The sequence below is a fragment of the Taurulus bubalis genome, assembly GCF_910589615.1.
Source record: "Taurulus bubalis genome assembly, chromosome: 12".
NCBI lineage: Eukaryota > Metazoa > Chordata > Actinopteri > Perciformes > Cottidae > Taurulus > Taurulus bubalis.
This window is the reverse complement of record NC_136600.1, coordinates 10,457,693-10,482,613: the sequence shown is the minus strand read 5'-3', so window position 1 is coordinate 10,482,613 and position 24,921 is coordinate 10,457,693. Positions and strand designations below refer to the sequence as shown.

The 24,921-nt window shown below is 40.6% G+C and overlaps 1 protein-coding gene across 2 annotated transcripts in view; it reads right to left on the bottom strand.

The window, feature by feature from the left end:
* Positions 1 to 233: 233 nt before the first annotated feature.
* The window catches only part of dgkb (diacylglycerol kinase, beta), a gene marked incomplete at both ends in the record, with an annotated part of 74,221 nt that continues 49,533 nt past the window's right edge, over positions 234 to 24,921 (bottom strand). For both annotated transcript variants that reach the window (XM_079227697.1, XM_079227698.1), the window contains 6 exons: positions 234 to 341; positions 3,848 to 3,908; positions 4,282 to 4,402; positions 9,064 to 9,259; positions 10,519 to 10,609; positions 24,786 to 24,850. In XM_079227697.1, the coding sequence (XP_079083823.1) occupies positions 234 to 341; positions 3,848 to 3,908; positions 4,282 to 4,402; positions 9,064 to 9,259; positions 10,519 to 10,609; positions 24,786 to 24,850 (642 nt within the window). The remainder of the gene's footprint in view (positions 342 to 3,847; positions 3,909 to 4,281; positions 4,403 to 9,063; positions 9,260 to 10,518; positions 10,610 to 24,785; positions 24,851 to 24,921) is intronic.

Here is a 24,921-nt window from a genome sequence, read left to right as displayed (position 1 = left end):
CACTGTAGGTCGAAGCGCCGCTCCTAAACACCCCTCGTTCCACGTCAAAATCCAGGCTTCTCGGTGACGTCTCCACGCTACCGGCGATACACACTGCACCTACGGTTTGCTACGTTGCTCTGGGCTGTCAACGGGCATCAAAGACCCCCCTTCACTAACAGGGGCGAGTGATGATCAACTTGTGGCCGCTGCCCTACAGGTAGTTGTGAGGACTCGAAAAGGTCTTGAACCGATCAGTCTTTGCTCTCGGTGCGCGTTCGTCTGATGACGGAGGAGAAGAAGCTCCGGCATTGCGGCGGTCCGATCAGCATGGGGGCCTGGTTCTTGTGGACGATCTCAATCTGGTGTTGGAGGGAAGCGAAGAGGCGGAGGTTAAGTTGCTGCATTACAGGACACAAAGATATGTAAGGAAAGGAAATGAGTGAGCTGATGTCAGCGTACCATCTCAGACCCCCTCTTCCTTTGATTATATTAGCACTAATCGATTTTGAGAATCAATTTATGATTTAAGTAATTCATTAAGATTCGGAAATGTAAAGATTTGAAGTGTTTTTCTTTGTTTTGTATAATGGTAAGTTGAATATATTTAGGTTTGGATTGTTGGTCAGACAAAACAAAGTTGTCACTTTGCTCATGGGTCTTTTTCATTGTTTTCTGTTTTTCTCACACAATTCATCAAGAAGATAATCAACATTATGAGTGCCGAATATTATTTAATCAAACAATAATTTCTGTCATTTTTGGATGTGTCTGCTTTCTTACTTATTATTACTTATTATTCAGCCAGGTTTATGGTGCATACACTCCTGAATATCCATTGCCTCATTTAGTTTGGTGCCAAAAAGAAAAAAAATCCTGTAAAAGTATTCACAATGGTTGGGTCAAACCTTCCCATGTCCTTTGTCCACTTATACAGAACAAAAATATCAAAAGGTGGTTTATGTCTTGTCAAGGGTCTTTTGACTCTGAGTGCTGCCCTTTGGATAAAGGCTCCATTTTCTACAACACTATACACCCTGTAATGTGAAAGTGCTGGATGTAATGAATATTCAGTCTTTTGGAGCACCTTACGCTGCCCTGATCATTCCTTTTGGCTTCAAACACCAAATGTATTCCTTATTTCAGTTTAGCGCTAGCATAAAAAAATAAATAATATTTGGCAATGTTCATTAGCCTACACTGGTGATAGAGTGATAGATGGTTTTACATGACTTTGGAGTGTCTCAGTGTGAGATGGCTCGGCTATGAGGAAAATACAAAAGTAGCAAAGCTTATTGGTACAATTGCTGTTCGGGCCCAGAATGTTTGTAATTACTCTCACCGCCAGACAGTTAGACAAAGGTTGACATTTATAAATATTAGTTCATCTGTGCATTGAACCAACCTCTTGTCTGTCTGTCTGCTAGATAGTAGATAGAAGCTTGAAAACAGTTTTTTTTTTTTGGGGGGGGGGGAGTAAATGATGATAAACTAGAGATTCTAAGCAAAGTGATCGCAATTCTTCTACAAAACTTCAGTAAGAAATTGCCGCAATGAGGAAGCGCCCTAATTTGGGCAAAACCAAAAAAAAGGTGAATTAAACAAAAGTTTTTCATTTTACCCATTGCCATCTATCCACAGGACGCAAGTCAGGCATGCATCCACAACAATGGGTCCATATGGGTTCTTGTCAAATGGGGCCTGTTTGGTCCTTAATGTGTCAACTTTGAGAATCCCTGGGGTTCACGTTTCTGAATTTATGGGAACATTATGCTGGATTATGATAAAGTACGTCTTTATGGGTATAATATCTAACAATATCCTGTTTCCCAACAATGATGCCATTTCTATCGAAGGTTGAATTTGTAGAGCAATGGAACAACAAATATCAACCATCAAGGGTTTTCATATCAAGCACATAGTTCATTATTATGTTGCAGTATGAGTCTAAACGCAGTAATGGGGAGAGGAAGCGCTGCCATCTGCATTAAAGGGACCACATTCACTTCAAAGGAAAGCTGCCATTTATTGTACTTGCACTCTGACTCCGTAGTAATTACCAGCTTTGGCTGGCTTTCTGCTATCATTAAACGTGATTGAGCTGGATGCTTCTGATGTGCATTACAAAATACAAACACATTATAACCTTTTTAGGGAAGACAAAGGTCGCTGACAAGGAACTAAAGGAATACCTGAAATGCATTTGGAGGATAACTGAGCTCTGTTTTAAACATGCAACATCAAGCATCTATATATTCAGAGCCCCAGATACAGGGCAATGTGGCTCTTAGAAATTAATAACAATTAGAACAAATTATCTATGTATGGTTCTTCCTCTTGTCATCAATCAGCTAAACTAAGGAAACTAAGAGCTTTTGAAATAAATAAATATAACATAAACATATATAATAATTATATATTAAAATAAATTTTTATATTTCAGATTTCAGCAGTTATTTCAGACCCAGTTATCAAAAAGACAGTGATACATGTCATATGTCACTTGGAAATGCAAATGTTTGGATGTGTTAAATATGTTATGCACGCGGAGGAACTGAGATGCATTTGCATAGTTGTTGTGGTTAATAATTAGTGGGTTAACATCCCATTTGAACTGTGGTGTTTTTATATGGATTTAACAGGTCGACTGATTTAAATTCAGCTCCGACGTACAGTATAAATAACTCGCCGTGGAAATCATCGCAGCACAATTATGGATCGTCAGATCCTAACTTTGCTGCGTGGAATTGTGCCAGCAGATACAAGAGCACTTACGGGCTACTCGTTTTGTCATGCACTGTTTTTCCTCTCCTTTTTTTTGTTGTTGCTTTGCCTGAGCAATCCATATGTAAATCTCAGCAGCACTTCATCTGCAGTGGTGTTGTAATTAAAACTAAACACAACCCTAATCAACGCAAACTGAGGAATTTCACTTTGGAAAATGAACAACTTGGATGGAGGGCAAACACTTGTCGGCGCACATGAGATGCAGACGGTGAGCAAATTAGGAGAAGACTTGCGTCATTACATATTTGTTATAACTTAATGCACAAAGTAATGATCTGTCGTACAAATGGAAGGAACAGACGGCACTAGATTGATATTTTCCGACCTTACATACATACATACATATATGTGTATATGTATTATATAAATATACACACATATTCATATATATACATACACATATATACATATACATACACATATACACATACACATATACATATACATATATATATATATATATATATATATATATATATATATATATATATTTACGATATCAACCTGCCCAGAAACTATAAGCAACTGGGGTAAACTCCAGCATTGCCTTTGTAATGATGTCAATTATGGTGCATGTCAAACATCTTAATCATTTTCAAAGGTCTTATTCCTAATACAAGACGTACAGTACACAATCTGAAGTGTCTGTAAGGGTTCTGGATATATGCCACACAGGTGATTTCAGTTATTCTGGCTGAATAGTCTTCTGCTGAGGTTCAAGCAGAGCAGAAGTGGAGCTGTTGAAGATGAACATCACCTGAGGTCACCAAACTCCACCCCTGAAGGCTCGGACACATTTGAAACTAACTTATTTCAATTCATTCCAATGTAATTGCCGTTATCAGTGGATCGAGGAGGCGAAATAAATCAACAACAACATCAGGAGCTCTAATCAGTCGAAATAGACGACCAAGTGAGAAAACCAGCTGATAAACCACGTTTTTCATGGAGAATTCCTCTCTCTGCAGTGATGCAGTGAAAATACTACTCAGTACACCTCACATCAACAGTGTAGCTACACGAGTGGATCACACTAGATGACGCACAACATGGAAGATGTTAGAAACCTTTAATTACTCACCGTGCAGGGAGTCTGCATCCAGGGTTCCCCGTCAATCTGCATCGGGAGGGATTTACTGGTTCTGCCAGTGACGAAAACACGTCACAATAAAAAAGGAAAATACTAAAAAACAAAAATCTCAATTGCACCAGGTAACCTAATGTTCAACTAACAGGTAGTGACCACTGTCTAATATTCTAATGCTTAAATATATAAGATGTTTCTATCGGTTTGTTTTGATTTATTATAGTTTCTTCACTTTGACCTGCTGCCCGTTTGAAAGGTGCAACATAAATAACATTTAGTATTATTATTAAACTGCAGACTTTTTTTTATCTCCACGCCAAAAGATTGGTGATGGTAACCTAATGCTAACAAATTCGAGCAAAGATGCCAACAAGAAAGACAACACATCACGACTAAAAAGGAGAGTTAGGGTCGGGCTAAACGCTGACCTGATGGTCACGGAGGAGCACTGGGCCAGGCGCCGCCCAGCGCTCTTCAGGCCGGTGTAGATCTGACCCATCTCCATGGCTCCTTCCAGCCCCACCACCTCCAGCAGCTGGTCCGACAGGTCTAAGACACAAAGAACAGATCTGTAAACAAACCTGCACCTGTCATGGAGGCAAACTGGAGAACTGGCTGCGGTTATTTAACAGCTGCTGTTGTGTGAAAAAGGAAAAATCCCACAACTTTTGTGGCATTTTTAGTAAAATCATAGCTGTTGCTTTATAGCGTTTTATGCAGGAACATATGCTAAAATGGTTAAATTGATGGTGGAATAAAATGTACGTTCAATCTTGCTCATGAATGTTGCCGAGTTCCACAGTGAGGGAGAGGAGGGGTGAGGGAGAAAAGAGAAGGAAAGAGAGAAGAACATGATATCATTTAACATAAAAGAGAAAAGGCAAAAAGAACAACAAGCTACAAACAAAACCGCCATTAATTAGATCGCACCGGCAATGCAAAGCGATCTTGTGACATTATAATTATTAATTTCTCTCTGTTTTGCTGTTATGAGCATTGATTTTTGCCCCTGCTGGAAGCCCAGTGTCACGCAGGGCCCATCTGTTCCAGGGGCCCGCTCTGCCTCCGACTCTCCACCGACTCGTCCCTCCACACATTAGGAAGCTGCTGCCTCGCTGCCGGGAGCTCACTGACACACTAATTGAAATTTAAGAACCCATTTTTTTAGCCGCTGGGTGTGTGCGAGCCAAGTCAGCTCGCTGTCATCGGCCGCGTTGGTTTCCTGAAGGAGTGTCGTGGGTAATGCCGCTGTAGTCGTGAGGTGTTGTCGCCCGCCGCTGAGCTGCGGTGTCTGAACTGTCGGCGCCGTGATGGACACGCGTCCGCCACGATCTCGGCGCCGGGGCCGTGAGTGCGGTGCTTTCCAGGGTTGGAGTGGAGGCGTGTGTGTACATGCCCAGCAGGTTGACCTGCCGACGCCGGGCTTTAAAGCCCCTTCCCCCCGTTTGTGACTTCTCACGTTGATGCAGACGGCTCACACGGGCCCGCGTGCCGGCACGTGTGATGGACAGCGTAGCCATAGCGATAGGGGTGTCTTGTTGCCTTGGGCTACAAAAGATATTATTCCCAAGAGTGCGTGCGGTCGGAAAGACCATCAAGCCTCTCTGAATATAACGAGGCCAGAAGCCACTTGGTTCAACCGGATGTTTCATAAAAACACTTGAACACATGTTTGACCTGCATGTTTTGGGTAAACTAAATGTTTATACCAATCCTAACTTAGATTACAACTATTTGGGAGAAAATTGTGTCGGAGCGTTTCCTGGACTCCTGGTTTGAGGAGTTTCTTGAATAAATATGAAAAGAAAACTCCAAGGCTCTCTCTCTTAAAAGATTAAAATGTCTTTTTTGTAATGGCATAGTTATGTTAGACCTTAAAATAAGCTGACACGTTTCTGCATCTAGCCTTTCGTCAGATATCAAACAGATCGTGTGGAACCAGTGGCCATTATTATATGATTGTGGTATTCCAGCAATAGCAATTCAAATGTTCAATAAATATAAATATATTTGAATAAAATACTAATGCAAACACACCATTTACAATCACAAACAACATGTTGTCTAAAGGAATAGTTTGACAATGGGCAAAAATGTGCCTACCAACCAAAATAGCAATCTACATAACCCCCCGTCCCCTTTCCATTTTGAATCAACACCCATTATTTATTTTATTAGCGGTGCGAATGACATACCTTGAACAATAATCAAAAGGGGGACCAAATTTAGAAGAAACTGTTGTGTTTACTTCCTCAAGACAAACTGGGAGAGGAATGGAATACTGTTTACACAAGAAGGATGTTGAAATATTAACACACAAGCAGCCTGAGGCCAAATATAAACAGAAACACCCCCTTACCCAACCGACAATCAACATTATGTGAAGTGTTGAAGGCAATATTTGACTGCGATAAACAAACAGGTGCTGAAGGTGACGACGCAGAATCAGAGAAAGAGTCGTGTGAATGAGAGCCCATATAGGAGGTTCACAAAAGCATGCGCTGTGGCTTTAATCTCAGCAGCCGTTTCTTCCCGTCAAGAGTGTGTGGGATAAGAAATGGCATCCTTGTCACTGTCAAACAACTACCTGTCGAGGACGATGGCTGCGTGATGACACATGAGCAACAGGGAGGGAGCAGAGCAGGACCAGCAGCCGATCAGCTGAAATAAAACTAAAGAGGAATGGCGGGGCGGGGGAGAGGAGGAGGAGGCCGACCCACCAATGAAAGCTTCATGGGTCTTGTCGTGGGGCATCAGTCCCAGGCATCAGCCCTTCCACCCACGCATGGACCCCCCTGCAAAAACCTCAGTCCCATTCTAAATAATTCACTCCGCAGCCATTCCCTTCCACCTGAGGGGCTTGTCTCCTGGCGTCACCAGCGGGACGATTTAACAGCTCCCGAAAGGTCAGAGTTTTTTATTTTTTTATTCTGCAGCCGCCCATCCACGCACACGCACACACACACACACACACACACACTAGTCCCTGCCAACAGTTTGATCCGTGCATCGTGCTCTGCGGTGCCCCTCTGGGCTAATGCACTCCTGTGTTTACCTCTAAATACGTCAGTCTCTTGATCTGACAAGTTAGGCGGCTCACCTTGAGGGCACCTTTCACAAGGGCATCCACGCACACGCACACACATCAATAAACAGGCACAAACAGACTTAGACGTAGTGGCACCCTCTCCGCTCACACTAAGTGCCTTTCCAGGTTCAGCCGGTGGCCCCCCCTTTTCACTTTTTAATTCACACTGATTGATTTTAACTGAGGGATTAATGGAGTGTTCATTGTCGTAAAGTTGGGCTTTGAATTGATCAACTATCACCCTCACAGTCTGGGCCACACTGCACCTTCATCTAACACTCGCATCGTCCCATTTAGAAGTTACAAGCATCCCAGCATGCAGCAGCACTTGTAAGAAGATAGTCGGTTTTGTTTTGGTTGATATTAGTTTTTTTCAACTTTCTTAAACTGCTGTGATTTACAGTACTTTACAACACAGAACACCTTTTCCCTCAACAGGTACAGTGCATGGTGCTACTGTATATTAGGGACTAATTTCTCATATATTTACAGATTCTAACTAGCTTTACTTTGTAGGTGCAACGGCTTCTGAAATCCCCCCCCCAAAAAAAATTTGAATCTCATCAGGAAAAAAAAAATAATGAAGCTTGATAGATTTCCACCCACCAGACATGTTCTGACCAGTGAACCATCTCAAAAAGGATCACTAGCAGCCATGTCTGGAAATCCTCACTGACTCACCATGTTTCAAGCCAAACACTGCAACATCCACCACATCCCAGAATACCAAACCACCATCTCACCACGAAACAACATACTGTGCATCACCTGAGTGGGCAGGAGTTAGAACTCCATCCTATTTCTGAGAAGAAAAATACATTTATGCATGTATGTTTGTCATTTTCATTTATCCTGAATTAGAAGGAGTCTAGTCAGGTGGCTTCTAATTTTGCATTCAATGCCATTTTTCCAAAATGTCAACTTTTGAGGAACTCTCAATCTTAAACTAAAATGTTGTTGTCGGGTTGCAATTCTCCAAAACTTGGAGGAACTTTTTAAAATTTTAATTGTTAAGGTTAGACGTCAACCTTGAATGGTTATGGTTAGGCATCGACCAAGGCTACATGAAAAGTCAGGGGCACCAAAACGTACCAGGACAAGTCATCTGGGGACCATGAATGTACTAAATGTGAAGTTATTTTTTGCATGGTGATATTAATATCTTTGCATACTGGTTTTGGAATCCTTCTTCAACAACAATTGTGGTTATTTTGATATCACCATTTCAACAGTTATCACAGAGCAGCTGACTCATTCTGCTTCATTCATTCATATATTCCCATTGACGGGCTTCCTTTTGACGTAAATGGATTCAAGGGAATGCCTAACACCCCCCGACAGTCCGCTCCTATTAACTGAGCCTGTCTACTGGAGCCTACACAAACCATTAATACACAAGTGACAGTTCCAAACAGTGACATGATTGTACCTCTTCTTTGCAAACAAAACCTGCTAGCTATGATTCACCTTGTCATCGGTGAAATATTCATGCACTCTGGAAAAGTTTGGTTGAAAGTTTAGGCTTTGATCTGTCTGATAGGAGCAAGGACACAGACTGTAGATGTGGGCTTCAGGCAAAAAAGCCCCCTTATACTATTTGACGTGCTGATTTGCCAAATACCCCACCGTGTGTCGAGCTTTCTGACTTTTAAACACACATCTTGAAAAGATTTTCTGTTTAAAACGAGATGAAGAGTTTTGTGAGCTAAATCCTAACATCACAATGACACCGTTAACTTAGTGATGTTTACCGTGTAGCTGAGTTTAGCTTTAGTTCAGTTAAAAAGTAATCTGGGTACCGTGAGTGTTCAAAGGTTTTAATGGCACTCCATACATTAAGATATTTTACAGGGTAAGTGAAATCTTTGACCTGTTGTTGGAGCTAAATGAAAAGCCAACCGTACCATCCCAAGACCCATGCTGCTAACGTGGCTAAAAACATGAATACTGTTTTCAAACTAAAACAACACAAAGTGGTATTTTCCATTATGTTATATCTCTTATTGGGTTTTCGGATGGCTGTGTGCTCTGATGGGGTTCCTTCTGCAGTGACAGCTGGATTAATACCAACAGACAACCAGAACAGTCATTAATGTATTAATTTTTATGCTGTCAAAGCTACCTTGAACTGCAAACATGAGCTCCTTCGGGTCGAGTACTGGTGTCCTCTTGTCTTGGCTCTTTTTGGCCCCCTTGCGGTTACCCCTCCTCTTCTTGCTCTCGCCCCAAAGGTTGGAGCCGCCGTGCATGCTGGGAATGTTTAGAATGGCAATGCCTTCTAGGGAGATGCTGCTGAGGTCCAACGTTACACCATCGCACTTTTAGAAAGGAGAAAAAAAAGAGGCAAAACACAAGTGTGTGTAATGTCCGATTTAGCCCATGTTTGAATAGAGCTCATTGTCCAGACGATTCACCGCAGAAGAGTAGGTGTGTTGATGACGTCTCTATCGTGCTGCTGATGCAAAACCAGAAAAGAAGAAACTTTAAGAAGGGTGAAGAAGAGGGATCATTGACATCCAACTCGAGAGTTGACTCTGGGACTCTGTTGGTAAGGGACAACACTGAAATCATTAAGGAGTGACAAGATACTTGGTTGTTGATGACCCAATTACGAACCGGTTACGTAACTCTCACCCCTCGCCGAAACCAAATAGAGTATTGTCACCAGGTGAAAAAATGTCATGGACAATCACATGTTGTGTGCAGAGTTCATATTACAACAAAAACAACTTCTGATTGAACTTAGTCCAGTTTGAGCTTGAAACTAAATCTGTGTTTCTGGCTGAACTGAACCTAAATCTTTTTTTCTCTTCAAGCCTAAACCAAAATATGTGTTTCTGTCCAATGCTTTGAACATATACTTGTTTCTCTGTCTGATCCTGACCATGCATCTCTATTTGAGCTCCACTCGATCTCAGTCTGAATATTTCTCTTCGGCTGAGCCTACACCCGAATCTGTCTCTTAGAAAGGGGTTTGACAGAATCAGGATGAGTCCTCTCTTTCTTTATTTGGGCGCTTAACCTGAGTCTGTGTATACCACCATTCCTCTTGTCAATTTGATCTGATTAAGCTGACAAAGGGCAGTATAACGCTAGATAGTGGATTATATATCAGTATGGATCTTCCTACCTCCTCCGGTACTGTGGGTACTTATCAAGGACTAATTAATGACGACCTCGGCACTCCGTGGATAGCTCGGAGAAGGGGGAAGATGAATTGTATGGACACCGTCTTCATTATCACTCAATATCACACACAGCAGGGTCATGTAGGGCTAATTACCTGTATGTTGAACTGATGTTCAGTAAGAAGCGCGTGGGGAGGTGCACAGATAGCCTTCACACATCACTTTTTTTCACAAGCACCATTATTCTTATATCTGAGAATTCATCTGAATTTATGTGCAAATTGTTTGTATCAAATACAAACACAGAATATGATAATGACAATAACAGAATGTGTGATTGCTAGGGATTCACATAACAGAGCACATAAAAGCTGTGACTTTTGGTTTCTCTTTCGTTTTACTTTTCGACAGGGCTAAAAGAAAATACCAGAAAATATGGTTTGATTTACCTCAACCTCCAGAAAGTCGTGGAGCTTCTTACATGTGGCCGAAAAGGTTTCCGAAGTGCCGAACTCAAAGTACCACAGCTTATTCTTTGTTCTGAAAGAAACAAGACAACAGGAACTGCAAAGGGATAAAGAATAGAGAGGAAACATAGGAGTGTTTTTCCCCACATCAAAATCTGAAGCGTGTTCAGTCATAGTTCTCTTCTGTCTCCAGTCTTTTATATGCTGAGCTTGTGGAAAAGAGACCACTCTGTAAAGGTGTTTGATTCATGCTTGAAAAGAGGATCCTCTGAGCTACACAGGAAATACACCTCTATTGTTTACCACTGACCAAAATCACACAGTCATTAATCTCCAAAGAATGCATAATGTGGCTCATTAATCACATATTGAAGCATAATGATGAATCTAAAGCCAGTTAAAGAGGCATCTGAGGGAGCGCATGGGGTCACCAGTGGGTACCCATGCCCAACATTAAGGCCCAGTGAGGGGTGCAAGAGGGTAATCTAACTGCCCCTGCAATTAACGGAGGACTGGGGTGCTGCTCCCCGGGCTTCCTAGAGCACACACACTCCCGCCGCTGAGGATGATGATCAATGACCTTGCAGGGGTGAGTCACCATCTGTTCGCATGCTGCTATGGTACATTATATCCTCATGACTACACAAATAAAATGTCTTCTTTTTGTATCAGTGTATTGATTATTCTTTGCACCTGTATTATATTGTTTTTATTTCTTATTAGTAATGTTACAGCGGTCTGTGTATCTTGGAATTCAGGCTCATCGTGTCAAAAGACATCTTACAGAGCCCCAAAAATAAAATAACGAATCATGTGGAATTAAAGACGGACAATGTCACATTTTAAAAGTATTTGAGGGCAGCGGATTTAACTTTTCAGCCAGCATGAGGTTATTATTTATCTTACAATGATGCATGAGCACAATGCATCAATTTAACTTAAAAAATGAAAGGGAACAATTTTTTAAATATTCATAATTGGTCAACTGCACAAGTTCAGTTATGGATTTAGATTTTGCCCATTGTTACAATGACCCATTATTCCAAAAATCCCATAAGTCAAAAAAATTGTCCCATTCGACCATAGACCTGACGTCATTGTCATGTCTGACGTCATTTATCCTGCAAAATATCCCATGATTCCGAACGCCCATTACTACAAAAATACATACTTTCTGTCTCGTGCAACAAACTGAAGCACATGGTTTATCAGGCAACTTTCAGGTTTTTTGACCCACCATTCTGCCTTACATTACCCTTTCTGGAGAGTTGTGACCAAACTTTAGGGCCCTACTGATACATGTTGTCCCCATAACAACTGACAACAATTGCCATTTTATTTTGTTCTACAGACCACAGAAAACAGTGTTGCTGTTCTATTTCTATGACTCTGCAGCTGAGGCTATGCCAGTGCTATCACCAACAGGCCTGCTTGCTGTCAAACCTAGCGAGGTTGCATTAGCTTCAGGCTAAGCTAGACCAGGCTTGGAACGTAGCTACCAAGGCTAATGCCAAGATATATTTGAAAACAAAAAGAATAAAGTCTTATGGCCCTAGAGTAGATAAGTAGAGAAGGTAGAAAGAGCAAATGCGATTGTCACGGAAATCACGATGTGCGTCACAGGAAGCAGCATCGGAGCGTTGAACCGGCGTCACGCCGTCCTATGGATCGCAAAAGCCTTTTAAAATTTCCAAGAAACAACAGACAACAGCACGCAATTCATCAAAAAGCTTCAAGGCCGAAAAAAAAAAAAAAAGACTACAACAGTGCTGACACGCAGAACTGAACGGGGTAAAAAATGGCCTTCTCGTAGCTGGAATCAAAGCGCTACAAGAGGAACGTATTAGTATAAGAAGAGTAACAATCACTGAATTATTGATTTCCTCATTAGGACTTTTGTCAGGACCATTTAGCCACTTTATAAATGAGCTTTCATTAGGGTACTTGCAAGGTAGCCCAACTCACAGTTGATTTATAACGTGCAACATGGTCAATAGAAGAGGGATGGGAGCAGAGGGAGGTGGGAAGAGGCAGGAGGGCGACAGGGCCACGCTGAGAGGCTTTCCACAACAACACACCCCTACATCTTCCCCAGCATCATCATCATCGTCATCCTAATCACTCTGCAAGCTCAGTATTCAAACCCAAGAGAACACGTGAACACAGGCCTGGGCAATTTTGCAAACAAACAAATGAAGGTGGCCACTTTGAAAGGCATATTCAAAACGAGTGGTCGGAGAATGAAGCCAGATACAATACAAGGAATGTTCTGGATGCACAGACTCGTTGTTATTGCTGCGTTGAAGCTGAGTTTTAGAGGTGAAAGGTGGATGTGAAAAGGCGTGGATTCTCTCTAGGCGCCATAGGCTCAGGTGAAGGCGCATCTGTAATAGTTGACAGTTTAAAAAAAAAGTCCACCTATCCCAAATGCAGTTTCCACTTTATGAATGTGAGGACAGGGAATGAGAAATGAGAAGAAAGCAAGACATAACTGGAGTTTGTGGAGGAGATACACATTTCGCGAGCTGTCAGAATCTCCAACGTTCAGTTGCATTGTGGGTAACAAAGGCACCCGGCTTTTCCAAGGTGTGGAATCAGAATGACAATATCTTGTTTTTAATTTTTTTTATATTTCTTCATGGAAAAATACTGCGGTCTCCGAGCTGCTATTTGCGATGATTTTACTTCATAGGAGTAGTGTGCAAGATTTAGTGGCATCTCGTGGTGAGGGATACCCCTAAGCTTACCTCTCCCTTTCCAAGCATCTCGGAGAACAACGGCCAGGTAACGCAAAGATTAGAAAAGCTCTCAGTTGACCATTATGGGCTACTGTAGAAACATTGCGGTGCAACATGGGGGACTCCCTGAAGAGGACCTGCTCCCTGTGTAGATGAAGGGCTCACTCTAAAAACACAACGATTCGTAGTTTGAGGGGATCGTACACGAATGGAAACAGTTATGATTATTACATTCAATTTTTGCCAATAATCTTCCTGTAAAGAATTACCTATTTCATATTAATTTTAAAGCTCCAGTTTCCCCTCAAATGCTACAGCATGGCTACATCTCTGGGTTTTTTCAAAGTATAGCAGAACCAAAGGACACTAAAGAGACACACTGTAAGAACAGATACAGTAAGACAACATCTGACCATCCTGTCGATTCCCACCACTTAACCTAACAAGCGCACCATGGCAACAAATCACCTTGTGTCCGTGTTCATTAGGTAATTAGGAGCATCTCATCGGCTTGATCTGACTGCCGTTTGTTATCTGTCGACTGGACTCCTCTGACGGACTGACTGTGAGGAGCGTCTTCAACAGTGGCCAGCATGGGCTTGGATTAATAGGGAGTCCACTTGAGTAAGATGATACTTTAAAGGTATATTAGGAGGCCTTTACGATAAGTGCAATAAATGTGAACACAATGGGCCCATTTCCATGAACATCTCAGAGGTTCCTTTAATGTATTCAAATTGTGTTTTCAGTAGTAAGTGCGTAGCAGGTTTTAATCCTCTGAGTAGCCACAATAGGTCTCTGCTGTGATTGTACCTGCAGTGTATCAATGCAAAGTGTACTGCAATAATAACTTTAGCGGTGTTCATGTGAGATCAGCTGTTGTAGTCACAGCTGGCACACCGAAAGAAAAACAGAGTCTCAGGTTTCCAGCGCTGCTGAGGTGTCGTTTGTTTGCACAAAACAAATCGTGAAACAAAACTGAAAGAAGAGGACGTATACAAACTGTGTGGCCGAGGAAAGAAAAAAAGAAAACACAAACTGGTTCAGAAAAACATCTAACACCGAGAAAGAGAGTCAAGCGAGCGAGAGAAAGACAAATGCAGCTCAAGCGGCCTGAATCGAAACACCCTTGTTCGTCAACCATCCGCTGGTTGGTCACTTCGTATTAAAGGATGTCGGAGACGATGAGCTTCACTGCAGCGCCGCTGCCCTGAGGCCACGAGCACCTTTAGATGCACTTTCTACCGGCCACACTGCCCAGCGCAGAGCCATTGATTTTCTTCCCCTCTGACACTTAATCTAACCCATGATGATCTACGACCTTATTTTCACACTAATTTCTTCTTGATCAGAGGTGATAAATATCGCATTGACATAACCAACTCTTTGTGCATTGCATCAATGCACTGTTTTGTTTAACATGACACCGCCTGGAGCGCTCCGACTCCGACTGGCAGTTTGAGAAATGACCCGAGTTGCATCGTCTTGCCTTCAGAGACGCAGCGAGCGGTTTGAAAAATGTATTTCTGTCAGTTGCACTGCAATGATTCCAAGGAGCTTTTTTGTTATACTAAAACTACAGATATTGGTATAAAATATCCAACATCTTTAGGCTCAAATAAGAGAACTTGAACTGAAAAAATGACTTAGAAGTTAACTGATATGCTTTCTTTTACACATGATTTAGTTTTGCATACAGTGTTTCACTTGCAGCTATTTGGTGACAGTGCATATGATGTTATATGGAAACAAATTGGCTTTTTTTTTACATTAAGGGTTAATGGTAACATCATCAGGGATAAATGTAGTGTGGTTTAACGCAACAACTACTACTTCCATTGTACAGATATTTTGTTTTTTGAATGTCAAAGCTATTCCAGTAATATATTTCAACACGTCTGTGTTGTTAACATGGCTGTTGAACAATTTAAAACAAGTACTGTAATAAAATAAAAATATAAATGAAACAGAATCTCATTTGGGATACTGTCGGGGAACTGTTAAGACACCTGAAATGAACTTAACAAAGCCATGCTGTTAATTAATGATTTCATATTGTTTACAAGGCTTTGTGCGTTTATCGAAGGTCTGACACCTCCAGCAACATCTGCGGGGGGGAACTTACTTCTACCCTATTGTGTTTCTAGAGTGAAAGTGCAACCGAGTCGGTAATCATTCCCCTTTAGCTTTTGAGAGTCGTCTCCTGAATAGAACCCGGTCGTTCATTCTCCCACCATTGCTCCACGTTGGAGCAGCATGTAGCATTATGAGTGAGAAGGGAACAGTTTAGCATACTTGTGCTCTAGCTGAAATTATGAATGTCATCGCTGTTTGCTGTCAACAATTGTGCCAAACTGATTTTCATGTTTATTTGATGATATGTCTTTCTGAAATATGCGTTTGTGAAATGCATCATCTTGGAAACAAACTTGCAGTATAAATCTCAACACTTCACATCTTCCATTCTTGACATTTGAAGTTACATTTGATACATCTGACTAGCCAACTGCTATGTCAGCAGTGCACTTTTTGTTTGGTAGCTCGTTCAGCGAGCCAAGGTGCAACACAAGAGCTCAAAATTCTGTGTGATCTACTCACTACAATCTCTCTAAACAATGTCTTCTTAATGTCCAGCGGGCCAAAAATCAAGGAGAGAGAAATTCTCTTGCACCAGTTGTTTTCTGCCTCTCAGGAAACCAGAGGTGTCAAAAGTATTCACATTCATTACTCATGTAGAAGTATAGATACTAGGGTTTAAAAATACTTCTGTAAAAGTTGAAGTATCGACTCAAGCTTTTTACTTAAGTAAAAGTGTAAAAGTACTGGTTTAAAAACTACTTAAAAGTATAAAAGTAAAAGTAATGTAAGGGGAATGTTTTTTTTCCATTAAGGACAAACTCTTAAGCCGCGTCTCAGGGGCCTATAGTGCACTACCCCACCTCCCCCAAAACAATCATTTTTATAAAGGCCATATTGACTATAATGTTTTAAAATGTTATGTTGAAAAATGTGGGATGCACTAGTCTACCCGTTTCAGCTGCATATATACCCATTTAAAATGATCACATTTTATTACAATGCAAATACATTAAAGTACCATATGTGTACTACTGAGCATTAACATGCGTTTCATGGAGCGGAAGACATGATAACTAGTTGCATATAAGTATTGTAATAGTGCAAAGTAGGCGGCGGCGGCGACTCCGACACAAACACTTAAAGCTGTGGTTCTCAAACTTTTTCTGTAAATAACATAATTGTGTGACTCATCTGTGCTTTTATAAATAACAGAATAAAGAAAATTGCAATCACTTTCAAGTAAATCAGATTGCCCCATCAGACAATGTTTTGTGTAAGTTCTATCTGTGCAAAAAATTACTCATATTTAGTTACTACTAAATAGCTCATTGTGGAAACCAATAAGCTTTTAATTTTTTTTGCCAAACAAAACAGAATGAGTGCAGATATGTGAACCATCATGTTGTATCAGTATTAGTGGCTGCAGTGACCTGCTTTCCTTGACACATATGTTATAAGCGGGGTTGTAGATTTGATACGGCCTCTCTCAATTCATGCTCAATATTGAGCTTAGATCTGTTTTTTTATTTTGAGAAATGCAACAGCAAGAAAAGACGACATCACGGAGCTCACGGCGTCGCGTCAAATCGCGCCTTTTAACCTGTTAACGGCGTACCGTAACCATTTACCCGAAAGTACAGGCATTTGTCCATGTATTTATTAATGACTTAGTTTTATATCCGTGTACTTTGTACTTTTGTAATATGTGAAGCCAGCAGCTCACTGTTGGTAGAAGACACAAGCACCGTGGCTCGTTTCACCTGGAGCAGGAGAGCTGCTCCGGGTTCAGAGAGCTGCTCCGGTGCGAGGAGAACTCCGCTGCTCCTCACAGGAGAGCTGCTGTTGCATCTTCACCCTGGGAGCGTTTAAAACGCAGATATAGCGGTCTACTTTTCACGTGACATATTTTTCGATGCTCTCTGTCCGCTCAGCGCTCACCTGTGTGCGCGCGCACGTATCTTTGGGCAACGGGACGGAGAGGTTTTGTGTGTGTGTTTTTGAACGATGACAAGCCGGAGTGAAAACAAACCAAAATGAAATAGTAACGAGGCTATTTTTAAAATGTAGGGAGTAGAAAGTACAGATATTTGCGTGAAAATGTAAGGAGTAGAAGTAAAAAGTCGTCTGAAAAATAAATACTCCAGTAAAGTATAGATACCCAAAATTTCTACTTAAGGTAACGAAGTATTTGTACTTCGTTACTTGACACCTCTGCAGGTAACATACAGTCTTCTCCATCTTCTTGGTGGTGGTTGTTGGGGACATATCAGGCGGGCGACTACAGGTCTGAAGAGTGAAGTCAATGCTAAGTGCCTTAAAGTTGCAATCTTTCTAGTGTCCATCAGGGGGCGACTCTTCTGGTTGTATAGAAGTTTATAAGAAAAATACTTCTCTCTTGATTTATTCCCTCAGTAAACATTGTAAACATGAGTTTATGGTCTCAATCTTTAGCTTCAAGTCTTCAACACATCATGTTTATTTAGTAAATTATGGTCCAATTGGAGTAAAATAGACCTTAAAGCTGGGTATGCTTTAGGGCGGGGCTACAAGGCGATTGATTTGATGACAGGTTGTTGTTGCAAAAAAAAGAAAAAGATGGCAACAGCCAAAATGCCAAAGTCGAGCCCTCAAGACACTCCACAAATGAAATTGCTGACTACATCCACTTTTTATGAACAGTATATTGTAAATGGACAACCTGATTTTCTTTACAAAATACTTCTGAAACCAAACCTTTACACTTGCAAATATTTCTAACATTAACTAATTTGATTGGCAAACACAACGTTCAACCAAGAGAACAATGTTTGTGTCCCAAAATAACATCAGTGATGTTTGTATGTTTTTCCGTATTTTGCAGAATGTTAAATTTTTTCCCTAAACCTCAACAAGTGCTTTTGTTTCAAATCACAATCTGTGATTTAAGAGTGTTTAAGAGTTGGAATGAGATTCAGAATCTAATCTGAATCTGGATGTTGGATATGTAGATGCAAGTGAACCATGAGGCCTGTAAAACATATATATTTTTATATCTATTAAACATCATCTTCAGTTCATCATTATAAGGACAAACCTGTAAATTAACCGTAATATTATAATTTGTTCCATATTGCTCAGCCCATCTACTGTATGTATGTACTATGTAGTATGCAGAGTCTTTACTTGAGTTTATGTGGTGTGTGTGTGTGTGTGTGTGTGTGTGTGTGTGTGTGTGTGTGTGTGTGTGTGTGTGTGTGTGTGTGTGTGCGTGTCCACTGTGCTGGGGACAGGGCCACAGGTGAGATCCCTCTAAATTACACACAAGTGGTCATTAATTATAGATGACACTTTGGTCACATAAACGATTTCATCCTCAAATGAGGTCCGAGGGCGGCCACTACTGAGGTCTACCGTGCATGCGCGTGTGTGTTGCCCAAATGAGTGTGTGCACATGTAATTTAGAGCGCCATCACCTGTGGCCCCGTTCCCAGCTCAGCAGGAAGCACAAGCACACGCACACGCACACACACACACACACACACACACACACACACAAGCTGTGTCGGTGTTTGAGTGTGTTGGTGATTCCGGCGGCCCCCATCCAGCACATGGCAGGGCTTTGATGAACATACTCATTATGCTAAAGAGTGCTCCATGCCTGGGCTTCCCTGTGCCTTCGGGAAAGGTTAACTCAGGATGGTTACACAGCACAGCGAGAGCCTGTGGGCGCACGGGGGCAGAGCGGCTCTGGAGGAGCGTCGTGACGGTGTTAGATGTCTCGGGACCCAAAAATAGATCCAGGTACGCAGAGCAAATATCATGGGAACATCAAGGCGCCGTGATTGATGATGCCACGGAATAAACAAACATTGCAGGTGAAGTCACGACAGCTTTCACGCTGCAGCCGAAACGTCCCAAATCAGAGTGCTTTCCCCTCACAGATCTCACGTGAATTAGTATCATCGCAACGTAATTTGCACCCTGGCACAGGAGACAGTCAGGATTTGATTGTTACCGTTATTAAAAGTTAGCAACATATGATTGATAGGACATAGAATGTAGCCACAATATTAATTCGCAGAGAATACATTTGGGTTTATACCTTTTAAATGAAGACATGGCTATTAATATCATAACATGTTTATGCTTACTTGCTGCCCCTCCATATTTAACAACCTATACATTTGTATTTAGAGCCGTGTATAGAGATACTAACATTTTAACTTCTATTTTTGGATAATATTAGCAGATTTATTACGGTTTTGGTCTAAACCTCTTTTAGCTCTTGAAGATACACGCTACGCACCATGACCATTCGGCTACATGGCCTCCATCTTTCCCCAACTGTAACCACACCATGGTGCTTTTAAACATTGGCGATGGTCTTAAAATAAATTGGAGTGCATTGCGGGAGAGTTTGCAGAACCGCCCAACATCGATGTTCTCATCTGGCAAATGGGTTGCTTCAATTCATCATGTTGCTGTTGTGCCACTGCTTGGCAGAAAGCTATCAAACTATGCTGGAGGTTGAAGAGCATTCGGCCTCTAAATTTGGTTTGAGTCTCCTTAAAGAGTATTGGCATTTCATGTCAAGTACATCAACCAGACCATAATTGTTCACACAAACATAGAAAACAAACTGTCCCACACTGAGTGCCAACACCCCAAACTGGCACTGCACTGGTCCTGCTCAATAAAAACCAGACCTACACTCATGAAAGAAAGTAAAATACTTCACTTGATTGTTTTGGGGAAATATATACTGTGATTTTGTATACATCATAATGCAATCTCTTTTTTTACTGCAAATTAGTGTCACTAATATATATTGGATATAAGTTACAGTGTAGAGTAAAAAAACAATCCCAAAAACTTAGCGGTGGGCAGACATTTGAAATGGCATCATGGAGAACACCAGAGGACTCTATGTTAAAACTGAGAATTGGTCAATGCAGTAAGTGAACATCAGAGGGCAAATAAAAGATGTAAGTATATAATAATGACACTGTATAACAGCATCTCTCTCCCCCTCTCTCTCCCTCCCTCCCTCCCCTTCAGAGTCAAAGATTAGTGTGTAATTACATGGGAGATCAGCAAAAAAAAGGGGGTGAAAAAGGGAGTAGTATATTTTAACAAGGCGGTGCTGGAGGAGAGGCGGCGGGGGAGGAGGTGGCGCAGCCCTCGTCACGGGCCGACTGATTGTCTGCTTTTAATCCTCAACCTCATTATCACCTCCAGGTCCGGCAGTGGCAGTAAATGAATCTATCTGCCGAGTGTCAAATCTTCACACCTTCGCCCTGGTAATCACCCCAAGGTGCAAATACAGAAGATGGATAGAACAAGAGAAATGAAGAGGGGGGAGATATGACCCCCACATTTCATCAACAAAATCCCCTCATTTCATGTTTAACAAAAGCGACGTGATGTTGTTTGGCTGGTAATTAAAGCTTATTAAATATTATGTTTATTTCAAAGGTCAAACTGGTGACAAAATGTATAGATTTGGTACATATGAGAAGTGAAAAGCCATTACTCCTGTCAGATATTAAAAATCCAATAATTACAAATTTGACATTTTGCTTTTTCCAAGTTCTGAAATCGTACATGTTTAGAAACCTATTTATTTTGACTTTGAATTCTGTTCCAGAGAAAGGAAAAGGCTTCAAAAAGCTATGCAACAGCAATAAAAATAAGTATTTTTAATCCATTAAAAAGATGCCAAGATGCTGCTTATTCAATACAATATTACATTTTTTTTGTTGACAGCACTTCTAGTAATCTCTACAACCGACAGGGGTCATTAAAATAATTGTACGGTGCAGAGATTGTCAGACTCAGGCGGATCTCTTTAGGGCTGGAAAGAGTGTATAATGTAGATGATTTATCCTGAAATTAATTTAATGTAAGAATCCCAACTAAAATATATCATTATTTTAATTAAGAAATTAATAAAAACATGTTGTACTTAGTAGTAGTAGTAGTAATAGTTATTTTCACTTCCCCCCCTGTTACCTTAGAAAATAATCTCCTGTAATACTACCAGTTTGTCTTTGAAACATTGAAAAAAATAGATATTCAAATTTTACGTTACAAATATGATCAAATTAACCTGGTTTAGTGTCAATAAATTAAGTTCCTCATCTGTAAAAGGAGCAGGGGAGGTTGAGTAACTGTTAAAAAGATGTTAAATATAATTTGTTCTGGTGTAAAATCAAATGTGAAGACTCTGTTCTGTGTGTTTTCTTTGTGAAAAGATAATAAAGATGCAGGATAATCCCACAATTTCTGAACTGAATATATTATATTTTTCACTTCTAATCTAATTGAAAACTTATTTTTCATATTTGTTGTGCTATGTTGTTGATTCAATTTCCATAATTTTGCAAGTCTGATTTGCAAAGTGGCATTATGATTTTTATTATTGTCAGCATTGTTTTTTTTATTAATATTGGTTAAGTCTGTATCTATTGGCCTGTTATGGAAAAGATTGAATATCAGTGTTGCTTATTTTTGGACTGAAAGCTCCCAGTATACGTTTATGTATAAGTGAGTTTCATGGTGCTTGACAAAACCTCATCAAAAACATTATTTCTTTCATTGATTCCTGACAAAAGAATACTTATTGCAGCTACAATTGAAGTAGAACCTCCATTGTCACTGAAGTTCCTCAGATTGAGCTTCGAGCTGGAGGAAAACGACTGCAATCCGCTTCCTATGGACACAAGCCCTTTGGACAAATCCAACAAAATCCATGCTACCTTGAAAAACTATAATCATGCATTATTGAATTGGCAAAGGATAGTGTGTAATAGAGAGATCCTAAACCCATTCCCCCTCCTGAATTATTAATTGAATTCAAATAACAGACGGAATCATTTTCTTAAAATATCTAATTCATTTTTCACAAAAGGCTGAAAACGGAGGGTAAAACAACAGAGATGCAGTCGTGTGTGTGGATCTGGAAAGTGGCGGACAAACAATACTGAAGCAGGAAAAAATGGGGAAGAACAATAACACGAAGACTACCCGACACCCTCTTTGTTTAAATCTGAAAATCCTGAGTCAATATCTATACAGTAGGCCCTTCCCCCGTAACCATCGGTAACCATTATACGACTGAAACCCCCCTCCGCTTCCCTTTTGGCCCATTTCAGCCGGCATATCGGCATGATCGGGCAACAAGCAGCTAGAGGGATAGTTGGCTAAATGTTGTACTAAGACCCGGGTAAAATATGATAATGAGTACAAATGGGATTATTAGGAGGCCGTGTGTCATCAGTCTGACTGATCCGTGATGTCAAACTAGCCAAGCAAATTCAATTAGGCCTGCAATTACTCCCTGGCACTAGTGGAGACGTATGGGGGGGGGACGTTAAATATTGATGGAAAAATAGATGCCACATTTGTTCATCTTCAAAGGTGAACGCATCTCCTTGAGGTAATCACAAATGCTAAATAAGAAGCCGGTCCATTCGTCACGCTGAGCTCCAGAGGTCTGCAGAGGCTCTGCAGGGTTTGTTTAGCATCTTCTTTTACCTTTTTTTAAAATGGAGACATATGTCCGTCACGGCTTTAGTTTAAAAATAAAAAAAGGATATAACATTAATGTCAGTAAGCCTCAGGACCTTAAACGTGGCCTTTATATGGACTAAAACCAGCATCAGCCATAAAGGAAAGATTTTAGATTCCAGAGGCCACTCTGATCTGCTGAAAATGTTTTAAATGATCTCAGTGTCTCAACAAACATAAATGAGGAATGACTGTAATGTTCCCCTTCTACTTAAAAGCTGCAGGTTTTTTTTAATCAAAAACCGGTGCAGCTAGAATAATGAAGGTGTTAAAAAAAAGTCATTGGACACTGCTCTCAAAATACGATTTCCTCATGAGCATAATTATTAATAAAATATCTTGTGAACACTCATGATCCACAATCTGTATTCTAATTTGTTTTATATGGTAAGTTTTATTTCACAATGATTTTGAACTGAGTCCATAATATGATAACTAGTACAGATCACAGACTGTATAAGGACGTCGTCATTGTGACGTCACCCATTGGTTTTTGGACTGACGTTTTGAAGCATCTTGGTCTATTGTACTCTAAATTTACCATAATTTACGAAATGAACATCATGCTGTATTGAAGAAGACGTGAAACTAGAGATTGAGACCATAAATTCATGTTCACAATGTTTACTGAGGGAATAAATCAAGAGAGAAGTAGAGTCATTTTCTATAGACTTCTATACAACCAGAGGAGTCGCCCCATGCTGGTCAGTAGAGGGAATGCAGGTGTAAAACATGAAGCATAGACTTCTATACAACTAGACTTATTTTTGAAACCAGAGGAGTCGCCCTCCGATGGCCATTAGAAAGAAGTTCAAGGGACTCTTTAGAACAGATTGGGTTTGAGAGCACAGTGGTGCCATTGACACTTGGTTTGAAAGCCTTTAGTTAGTGATAGACAGAGAGAGAAATGGAGAGTACTAATACAATAAATACTCAAGCAGTGGCAAAAACATAAATGACTGAATAAATTAAAACTGAGATTGGCGCAAGTTCATGCCAGAGGGGCGAATCATTCTGTATTTAATCCTGAGAATATATATTTTTAAGTATTTCACATTAAAATGCTGTTGCAGCGTAGAACTACTTATTTATTTTTGTGTCATTCTTTAGAAAGTCAATAACAAAGTCTCTGAAACTCAAACTTTTCTGGGGCAGATTTGACCACAACCGAACGTGAAAAACTAAGTATATGAAGTATATATAGTGAATGTATTCTTTGTCATACCAGTGTGAAATTTGTATAGAAGAAGCACTAATGTGCATGTCCAGTGAGAAAACCCGAGAGCTAGAGAACATTGGCTGATGCGCTCAGTGAGCACTTTTCCTTCTAGTGGCTGGGTACCATCTTTAAGTTCAGTTCTTATGATGCAATTCAGGGTGGTGTAGAGCGAGTCTGCATTGACTCCTTGCTTGTACAGTAAATTTGTAGCATCCCTGCTGTCTCAGAAATGGTTCATCAAAATAAGAGCGTAATTCCAAAAAATTATTGCAATTTTAAAAATGTTTTAATAAATTGACAAACCTCCAGTATTACCAACCCGTGATACCAATACTTCCAATGGCTCAGCTGCTTGATGTTATTGTTGTCTGGGCGGACAGAGAAGACTTTAAGAAGTTTATTATCACACCGTACAATGCCAGTGACATGTTTAGAGCAAGAAAAGGGAAAAAAATATATAAATATATTTCGGTAGATATATAAGGAAGTCTTGTGACCCCAGTACGAAACAAGGAGAGAGTCCCCTCTGGGAAAATCAGGAGGTTTGGCAAGAGTGACTTCTATTGCGAAACGTTATGATGTATGGTCCATGAGGAAAGAACAGTTGGGAACCTCTGGGTTTAACACATTAACTTTTCTGTACTGAAAAAAAAATAAAAACGTACCTGCTGTTGAACTTCTCAGGATGCTTCTCCCTCATAACATGGAAACGATGTGCAATGGAGGCATCCTGAAAGGCAGAAACACATTACTTGAGTTCAAGTGGCTCTCTCCTCCTCAAACTGCGGCCTCCTCGCCGTA